This window comes from Maniola hyperantus, chromosome 26 (genome assembly GCF_902806685.2).
Source record: "Maniola hyperantus chromosome 26, iAphHyp1.2, whole genome shotgun sequence".
Lineage (NCBI taxonomy): Eukaryota > Metazoa > Arthropoda > Insecta > Lepidoptera > Nymphalidae > Maniola > Maniola hyperantus.
Window position 1 is genome coordinate 2,305,195 of NC_048561.1, and position 10,877 is coordinate 2,316,071.

General features: G+C 38.8%; 1 protein-coding gene and 1 long non-coding RNA gene across 2 annotated transcripts in view; both read left to right on the plus strand.

Annotated features, from left to right (window-relative positions):
• Positions 1 to 10,877, plus strand: part of LOC138404205 (uncharacterized) — a 162,193-nt gene that overhangs the window by 61,860 nt on the left and 89,456 nt on the right. The window lies entirely within an intron of this gene.
• Positions 42 to 1,449, plus strand: LOC138404276 (uncharacterized). Its single transcript, XM_069507833.1, has one exon. It carries the CDS (start codon positions 158 to 160, stop codon positions 1,343 to 1,345), a length of 1,188 nt encoding a protein of 395 aa, XP_069363934.1. The 5' UTR covers positions 42 to 157; the 3' UTR covers positions 1,346 to 1,449.

Here is a 10,877-nt window from a genome sequence, read left to right on the forward strand (position 1 = left end):
ATGTGTGCTATAGTAAAGATTTCACAAGGTGAGTCTTTTTGCAAACGAATTGACACTCTTGTCTAACAATAAGCAACTTAAGGCAAGTTCAATTCTAGCTTCATTAGACGCTTTTATTGATGCAAAGGGTATACTCCGCGTTGGTGGCCGTCTTTCTATGTCCGATTTTAATTATGACAAAAAATATCCAATTTTATTACATGCTGACAATCATCTAACTAAAATTTTATTTCACTACGAGCATGTTCGTCTTATGCATGCTGGTCCTAGCCTTCTTTTAGCTTCCATAAGAAATAATTTTTGGCCCATAGGTGGTAGAAACCTAGCAAGACGTACGACTCGGAATTGCTTAAAATGTCGACGGTTTAAAGGGGAATCTATGACAAATATAATGGGTAACTTGCCCCGTGAACGTTTGGCTAGTGACTATCCTTTCAATATAGTTGGTACGGATTTTGCCGGACCCTTCATGATTACAGATCGTAAAGGCAGAGGAGCTAAGATTACTAAATGCTACTTGTGCATTTTTATATGCTTCACATATAAATGTATGCACTTGGAAGCAGTCAGTGAGCTCTCCACTAACGCTTATTTGCTTGCGCTGAGGCGCCTAATCTGTCGTAGGGGTATCCCGACTCAGGTCTGGAGTGACAATGGCCGAAATTATGTGGGAGCCGCTCGAGAGATTGGTGATCTCCTAAAATCTGGGGAGTTTCAGGATTCTGTTCAAGACTTTGCAACCAACCAGAATATAGAGTTCAAGTTCTCCCCCGTATACGCTCCTAACTTCAATGGGTTACAGGAGGCCGGCATAAAGGCAGCCAAATTTCATCTCAAAAGAGTAATGGGCACAACTCACCTAACTTTCGAGGAACTATCTTCACTGTTTGCACAGGTTGAGGCAATCCTCAATAGCCGGCCCCTCTGTCCCCTCAGTCCTTCCCCTAATGATCTCCAGTGTCTCACACCCGGGCACTTTCTGATTGGCAGGCCGCTCATGTCCTTGCCGAGTCCACCTCTACTGGATATCAAAACTAGCCGACTCGACCGATTTCAACGGCTGGAGCAGGCGCGCCAGCACTTTTGGAAGCGATGGGCCAACGAGTATGTGGCCGAACTACAACAGCGCGCGAAGTGGCGCACAAGGTGTACGACTCTGAAGGTGCACGACCTAGTTTTGCTGAAGGAGCCAAGCGCGCCCCCGCTCTGCTGGCGCCTTGGCAGAGTGACACAATTGCATCCCGGCGCTGATGGTGTGCCCCGAGCTGCAGACGTCTCCACCGCTCAGGGCATTGTGCGACGGGCCCTTAATCGGATCTGCCTGTTGCCAGCTTCTTGCTCTTGAAACTGCCTTTCAAGGGCCGGGAGGATGTTCGCGCCGCTAGGAACGCGTCGTTGTGTGTGTGTGCATGTGTGTGTGCGGACGTCTCGCCATGCGGGCCATATCACTTCTGGTTCGAGAACTTGTGCGCGCACGCCGGACGTGCGCTGATAAAATTTAATTTAACCAAATACAACCATATTCACAAGATGAAAGTTTTTTACTAAAACACAACAACGAGGAGCCATCGAAGTCCCCAACAAAGTTACTTTTCGAGCTTTTGCATTAGCGAAATCTTTAACAATGTCACTAACTTCAATTTTGATTTCATGTTCAATACTTATTAACGATAAATTTGTCAATCTACTTTGCGACTGATCTAACGTAGTTTTTAATTATTTTTAGTTTAGAAAATTAACTTTCGCTATGTGCTACCGTGACTGGAAGTGTCGGGTCAGGGTGCGTAAACTTGATCAAAAAGTAGGGAAATGTATTGCGTACTATACTGCAAAATTACATAGTACGCAAAATTCTTATTTAACAAGTATTTTTAATTTAGCAGTATTATAATCAAGTAATTCAAAAATTCAAATTCAGAGGGCAGTAGTGCTGCGTATGTTTTCCAATGTCGTCAATAGATGGTGGTATGTCTCATTCCATGATTATACCAGCTCAAAAAAAACAACTAAAGTGGTAGGTAGCTTTTATAAAAAGCGTTATTTTATATTTTTATTAAAAGTAATTAACTTGTATTTGTTGGTTATAAATGTAACTAGTGTAAACTAAGCCTAACATGTTTTATCTGTAAGCACGTAATGAAAAGGCTTGTAGCCAGAGCCGCAAAACGGTGTTTAAAATGTGTTTTGGCAATCTGTGTTGTCCTCTCTCTCTCTTGCGATCTCTTCTCTCGCTCTCTTAGCTAGACTAGCCCATGACTATCTGCTCTCCGTTGTACTCACTAAAGTGTTCCTTACAAATTAAATCCCTGTCGATCAGCATATTTCCTTTTATTTCTATATAACCCTTCAGGTTATCGGTCCCAGTGACGCGAGTGCTGCTGAAAATTAACTTTATTTGTGGCGGCGCACGGCTGCGCATACGACGAAAAAATGGCATCATCCATGCACATTTGCATAGAAAAATTAAAAGGAATAGAAAACTACAATTCCTGGAAATTCCACATGAGGATGTTGCTTATCCATGAGGAATTATGGGATTGCATCGAAAGAGACGATGGGGAAAAGGACATGAAAAGACAACTCAAGGTACGTACAGCCGGCAGCAATTCCACATATTCGAAATGCAACAACGGCGTACGAGGCGTGGCGTAATCTTCAAAAGGCCTATGAAGATAAAGGTTTGTGTCGTAGATTAGGATTATTACGCACACTATTTGCTGTAAAATTAAACGAGAGCCAAAGCATGGAGGCGTACGTCAACAAAATTACCGAGATCTCTCAACAATTAACCAGGGTCTTTTCACTCGGTACATTTTAGCCACAGTACAAAATCGCACAGGGTACATTGACTCAGACTTAGCTCGACAGATGGCACTAGTAGTAAGTTTTGTTGCCAACCACGCGCAACAGGGTGGCACTACTTGTAAATTTTGTGGCCGGTCAGCAGTGTGACCGTTTGTGGCAGATTTCTGCCATTTGGGCAGATTTGGCTCCTAAATTTTAACTCTGGCAGAAAAAGCTGACGATTTAACAAAGTGGTAGATTGTGGCAGATTTCAAGGAAATCCTTATTATTTTTCTAATCTATCGCCCCACTTATCTAATCTTATTATTTTTCTAATCTATCGCCACACTCACACACACACAGTTAAAGTATCAATTATTAATCTTGGCAATCTATTTTCGTCCTTATTCAAGCAATTAGCAAGAAGTGAAATGTAAAAATTCTTAAATGTGATGGATGAATGCAATAAAAAAAATATATGAAAAGACATTGCTATGCTAGGAGAGTCAGACTCAGAATAATATTAATAATTAATTAAAAAGCAAATTCGTAACGTTTTTTTTCTTTTTAAAAAATTACACGGTAATTTACACGGTATTCTTTTAGCTCATCCACCGTAATTTAATCAAGAAACACCGTATTTTTAACCTTACAACACGGTAATTCTTGATTTACATATGAAAACACTGGCACAGTCACAAATTGTCAAGTCTGTGGTCTGTGTCTATTAAAAATTATTTATTTTCAACCACTTTTTTCCGAGGTTTTCCATTATATCAAGGTGTTTATGTGATATTTTCCAACGACTTGACTTTGTTAGTTGGATTTTGGTGATTCTGTTCTTGTGAAGTGACTTGTGCTTTATTTTGAACTCTGACAACTCTACCGAGCAACTTTCTTTATTTCTTTGTACCTCTTTAGCTATTAAATATTAGCTATATATTATTATAGAAACTGCAAAGTATGGATTTACAGTGCATTGTGCTGATCTGGATGTGATGGAAAAAGCCATAAAACAAGAAAAAAGAAGAGCTCTATAAGTACCTAACTAATATAACCCCGACTACGTTTCTCGGACTACGATTTGCTGTAATAACAGAAAAAAAGTGTGTGCCCAGTTATAAAAATAAATAAAAGATTAGGTATTACCTTATTTATGTGTCTTATTGAAATTAACCATAGAAAAATAGAAATAAAAGAAAATTTAAAACCTATATATAGGTACCTATCTAGGTAGCGTATATACTGTACCTATAGGGATTAGTATATATAGCAGATCCTGTAGTTGCAACTCAGCTCAATAGATGGCGTTACCAAAAAATAGGGACTGATGACTCTATACCCGTATATTCAATGTACTCTGTGCAATTAACGGAGATCGGATCGGGGCTTGAAGACGACTTCGTAGCTGTCATCATGCTGAGTGGACTTTCAACAGACTATGATCCTCTCATAATGGCATTAGAAAACTCAAACGTCAAACTTTGCAGTGACATAGACAAGAAAACCTGCGTAGGGATGAAAATAGTGGTGGGTCAGCTGCTGCATTAGTTACTAAGAAGGTATTTAAATGTTTCCGTTGTAAAAAGCCGAACCATTTGAAGGGTTATTTACAAAAACAACATAACCGACATTTTTATCAGATTTTTTGTTCTGGCACCACTGCGTCCGCCTTTGTATAGGCTATCTGATGGTTTGACACATATTTTATAAAAACTACTTAAGTCTGAAATATTTCGATTTGAAATTTCGGCTATTTTACAAGAACAACATATTATTTAGAATATTTTGCAAAAACTACTTAACTTCTTGCACTTGAGTCGTTTTTGTAAAAAAAAGTCTGTCATACTGTCATAGTTGAATGGCTACTTGTCAGTGTCAATAAATATTTTACTCTTGGTTTTTCCGCCGCCGCTATTTATTTCGAACGTTGCCAAAGAGGTATCAGCGCAGGATATTATTGACTATGTGTATAGCAAAACACGTGAAAATATTTCACTGGTGAAGATAAATATGAGACGGCAGAAAGGGTATGATGCCTACAAGGTCTTAGTCCCTAAGCATAAAATTGAGATGTTTCTAGATGAGAAACTGTGGCCATCCGGCATAATGTTCCGGCGTTTTATGAATTTTTACGATAAGCAAAAGGATACTATAGTTAATAATTGAACACACTAAATATACCAAATAAAAATAACAAATAGGTACCTACTTATAAAATATAGAGAAATAAATATAATAGGGAAAAATAAATTAATATATTGAAATACTAACCAACTATAATATTTAAATACACATACCAAAGAATTTAATAATTAAAATAGGTAAACATTAATACAGATAATATTATGGATAAACTTAGTAAAATTATAAGTTTCAACTGTAAGTCGGTCAAGAGGTCAGTGGAGGGTGTCAAAGAGTTATGCCAGTCTGCCGACGTGTTATGCCTTCAGGAAACATGGTTACTTCCCCATGATCTACCATTTCTCAGTACGATTAGTGAAGATTTTGGGTCCACGGGTATCTCTGCGGTTGACACAGCGGGAGGCCTAGTGTGCGGGAGGCCTTATGGTGGAGTCGCAATACTGTGGCGTAAAAATGTTTTTGAATCAGTGTCAGTGATAGAGTGTGATAACGTGCGAATCTGTGCCATCAAAGTAACTGTAAGTAGTAAATCTGTAGTTATATTTAGTGTTTACATGCCAACAAACTCTTATGACAACTTACCTGAGTTTTGTCTGTGTCTCGGTTCGATCCGATCGATTATAGAAATAGAGGAAAATAAGGGAATTGAAGCTTTTTACATACTAGGAGACTTTAATGCTCATCCCAGAGAACTATTTTTTAATGAAATGCTAGATTTTTGTAGTGAAGAAAGCTGGTTTTGTGTAGACTCAAGTATGTGTGATAAAAATACATTTACCTTTCATAGTGAGGCTCATGGGTGCAACAGGTGGTTGGACCACTGTTTAGTCACTCTCTCTGCGCGTGACACAGTAGTAAGCGTGTCTGTAAATTATGATGTGTTCTGGTCGGACCACTATCCACTTGTGGTAGAATGTAATTTAAATAAACTTAAGCCTAAGGTTGCGCAACAGATAATAGGTAGACCTGTGAACCGTGTTATTTGGGGTGACAGGTCTCCACAACAGATTAATTGTTATCATGATATTTGTCACACTAAGTTAAGAATGATAGATCTTCCAGAGGCACTCAGAGATTGTTGCGATAACTTCTGTAGTAACAAGGATCATCACGCAGTCCTTTGTAACATGTATTGTAATATTATAAACATACTGTCACTGGCAGCAATTCGCACATATAGGGATAAATGTAGAAAAAAGGGAGGCTACGTGACGGGGTGGAATAAGCACGTCGCCGGCCCGCATCGGGAGGCGCGGCTTAAATTTCAAGAGTGGATGATGGCTGGGCAGCCGTCTAGTGGTCGCGTTTTTGATGAGATGTCAGAGTCTAGAAAACTTTTTAAAGCTAAATTAAAATGGTGTCAAAACAGACAGGAACAACTTAAGATGGATATCATTGCGTCAAATCACTCTTGTAAAGATTTTAAAAGCTTCTGGAAGAACACAAATAAAATGAATGCTAAGCCGAGCCTTCCGGTGAGTGTTGGGGGTACTTATGGTCACAAAGACATTGCAGATGCATTCCGCAGTCATTTCACTGTAAAATCACCTTTAAATTTTGTGTCGGGTTTGAATATGAACGAAGCTGAGACCATCATATCAGAACGAAATGAAAAGATACCTGCAAAGAATATAGAAAAAATAATTAATGAGATGGTAAGAGGAAAATCACCTGGTCATGATGGTCTCAGCATCGAACACTTCAAATATGCTGGGATACATCTTCCGCGAGTCCTTTCACTGTTTTACAGCTTGTGTTTGAGCCACTCTTACTTGCCTGAACCGCTTATGAGGACTATTGTGGTACCCATTGTCAAAAATAAAACTGGGGACACATCCGACTTGAGCAATTACCGACCCATTTCGCTTGCGACCGCCGCAGCCAAGGTACTTGACAGTGTATTAAACGAATATCTTAATAAATACGTATCAATAAATAATGCGCAATTTGGATTTAAACCAAATGTATCGACGGAGAGCGCCATTTATTGCTTGAAACACACTGTCAAGTACTACACCGCGAGGCGGACGCCGGTGTATGCGTGTTTCCTCGACTTGTCGAAAGCTTTTGACCTAGTCTCATATGACGTGTTGTGGGGCAAGTTGAGGGATGCGGATGTGCCGACGGAGTACACGGCTATACTGAAATACTGGTATGCTAACCAGCGTAACCAGGTGAGGTGGGTTGGTGCTCTGTCGGATGAATACAGGCTGGAATGCGGTGTGAGGCAGGGTGGTTTAAGCTCTCCTTTGCTGTTTAACCTGTATATTGACCAACTTATTGAACGACTGAGTGGCACACATGTCGGCTGCCACATCGATGACATATGTGTCAACAACATAAGCTATGCTGACGACATGGTACTGCTCAGTCCTTCAATAGCAGGACTTAGGAAGCTGCTTTCCATCTGCGAAACATACGCGGAGGAGCATGGCCTAAAATATAACTCAAAAAAGAGTGAATTATTAGTATTTAAGGCACCGAAAATACGGCCACGCCATGTTCCACCCGTATGTCTCGGTGGTGTACCTCTTAAGGTCGTGGATAAGTTTAAATTATCTTGGTCATATTGTCACGAGTGACCTAAGAGATGATGAGGATATTGAACGAGAACGCAGGGCGTTGGCGGTAAGAGGCAATATGCTCGCCCGTAGGTTTGCCCGATGCACTGCAGACGTGAAAGTAACCTTATTTAAAGCGTTCTGTCAGTCCTTCTATACCGGTGCACTATGGGTGACATATACACGCCGAGCCTACAGCGCCCTGCGTGTTCAATATAATAACGCTTTTAGGATGCTGTTGAGGTTGCCGTGGCGCTGTAGCGCATCTAAAATGTTTGCAGACGCTCACACCAATGACTTTTTTGCCATAATGCGCAAAAAAGCGACATCTCTCCTGCAGCGCTTACGTACCAGCGACAACGGCATCCTAAAAGTAATTGCTGCCAGGCCTGACTGTCCCATACTACACCACTGTGTGGCGGTAGCTATTGGGTCAGTAAAATAAAATTAATTGTACCTACCCACTAATGAACTAACAATACTAACTTACTATTTAAGGAAAAATTGTAACTAACATACTAACAAACTATGGATCTATGAAGGTCTGAAATAAACGTTTATTTATTTATTTATATTTATTTTCACGCGGTAAAAGATACTTTTTGTTAAAATGAGTGATCAAAGTGTTTCAAGAGTAAATAGGAAAAGAAAGCATAAGGAAAAGAAGGAAAATGTTATTAAAAAGAAGAAAGCTTACGGAGAGGAGCATATTAACCACAAAAATAACTTGATTCCAGCAAGAAAAGTGGGGCCAGATTGCAGGTAAAATAAATTAATGGAGGATGAGGATGGAGGAAAGGATTAAGTTTTATCGTATGTAATTGAAGTATTTTACTTTGTTTTAGGTGCAAATTATATCAATGCTACAATAAAATTAATGCAGATCAGAGACAAAACATATTAACACATTTTAATGGTTTGGGTAACAAAAACGACCAGGATGCCTACCTTATGAGTTTAATTTCATCAGCTTACCCTAAAAGGCATACAACTGAAACAGCAAAAAAGTTTCGCATGGTTACCTACTCGTTTAAAATACGGGTTGGAGTGGACGAAATACCAGTTTATATGCGAGGATTATATTATCCTCGCATTCAATCGCTCGCACACGAAGGGTTCCGTACCATCGTACAAGAAATAACACTTTTTAATTTTTTTTAATTTTCATGGCGGCCATTTTGTAATTTTTTAGTATTTGCTGTTATAGATATATATAGATATTCCATGAAAATTTCAAGTCTCTACCTATTAGGGTTCACGAGATACAGTCCACTGACAGACAAACGGACGGCCGGACAGACGGACGGACGGACGAACGAACATAAAATTTTCACAGAATGTGTATTTTTATGGCCGCTATAACAACAAATACTAAAAATTACAAAATGGCCGCCTCGAAAATTAATAAAAATTAAAAAGTGTTATTTCTTGTACGATGGTACGGAACCCTTCGTGTGCGAGCCCGACTCGCACTTGACTGATTTTATATTACCCTTTGACCTCATTGAAAAATAATCTGCAACGATTTTGCATTAAACTCGTTTTTACATTGATTCTGATTTAATATTTTGGCAATAGCATTTGCTAGAATTTTCTACCTGGTCTCTTTGTTGTGTAATTTTTCTTGATTTTATGATTTTTTCTCCAATTTTTTTGTACCAATGGATAGCTAACAAAGCGTAGATGTTTTTAAAATAATCCGCAGGATAAGTGCCATAGTAATTTTTATAGAAAATTTGCAAGTTATCCAAAGAATTAAATTTAAAAATTGAAAGCTTGTACAGTTTTTGGGCTGTAATTTTAAAATTCTTGAAGATTTTTCTTGGTTTATAACTGTTTATTATTAACAAGGATATGTACTAGCAAGAAATAAAAAAAAAATCGATGAAAAACATTGTTCCTTTTTTTTATTAATTTTTAAAGTGGCAAACACCCCTTTACCAAGAAAAAAATAAAAAAATGAATAACTCGAAAACGATACACTTTCGCATAAGCACTTTAGGGGTCGTTTGATAGCTAATGCCCTGTACTATAACCCCTTAACAGGATCGTGTCCTATTTCCCTGTAACCCTGTATAATAATAATTATTTCAAAATTTGTAACGATCCCAATCCAGACGAGATATCAGATTTGACTAATGACCAACTTCGGGGTGAAGAAAATTTAGCAGAGCTAGAGGCAAGATTAGCCATGAGGAGTGAGAAGCCAGCGATGGTACCTCAGCAAAGTGACTATTCATCATACCGCCAACTACCAGATTTGCATTTACCAGAGTTTAGTGGTAATTTGCTTGAATGGCACCAATTTTGCGACCAGTTCACATAAACATGAACCGAAGAAAATTGAATGATGTCGATAAGCTGCTTTATCTCAAGAGTTCTCTCAAAGGAGATGCTGCTAGACTTGTAGATGGACTCGATACAACAAACCGAAATTATCAGATTGCTGTCAACACTTTAAAAGCAAGATATGGGAAAGAAAATGAAATTGTATATGCGCATCATAACGCTCTAAAGAAAATCAAGCGAGCGGAAAAGATGGAGGATTGTAAAGAAACTTTGGATGAAATACAACGACATCTCCGAGTACTTCAATCTATGGGAGAAAATACAAATTCCAATCAAATGCGGTTTCTTATTATGGAAAAGTTTCCAACGGAGATTATCTATGAAACGAAAATGAGATTGGACTCCGACCAGATAGAGTCATTCGAAGACATATTGAAGCAACTCTCAAGAGTGATCTCGGTTAAAGAGGAAGCACAAATGATAACTCAAGAAAGTATCATGGACGAAGATCCTCAATATACTGTGGAAACTTTAATGTAAAAGAAACTGCTCTTCAAAACAAAGGACATTCTTCTAAGACGAATAATACTAATGGATCAAAACATAATAAAGGCCATTGGAACAATTTCCTAATAAAAATAAATAAACCTAGATTGGACAATAGGAATCAGAGAGAGAAAAACTTACCAACTAAAAGAAAATTTGAACCAGAGAGAAATGGTTATGGCAAGTTTATTGAAGAAAATGGTCATGTATTTTCTGTGGGGAACACCATAGCAATAAAGATTGTACCAAAGCAAGGACCATTGAAGAAAGGAAAGCGAAATTGAGAGGTAGATGTTTTAATTGTTTTAAAACAGGACACATAATGCGTACATACACAATAAAAAGGAATTGCGTCGCCTACAATATCTGCCCCCTTAGTGCTAACTTGTTAGTACTACATACTATCATGAGGGGACAATAAAGCTTTGGTCTGGCGATCGTGACGCGCAACGCTGCGGTATGCGCCGCAACGCAGCGTCACGACGCAGCATTTAGCGTCCCTGCGGAGAGGTGGTCAGTTGATTTTGCCGCAGCTACCAAGGTAGACGTGAA

Coding starts and splice junctions, on each gene's coding strand:
- LOC138404276 (XM_069507833.1), top strand. CDS start 158: ATGTCCGATTTTAATTATGACAAAAAATATCCAATTTTATTACATGCT.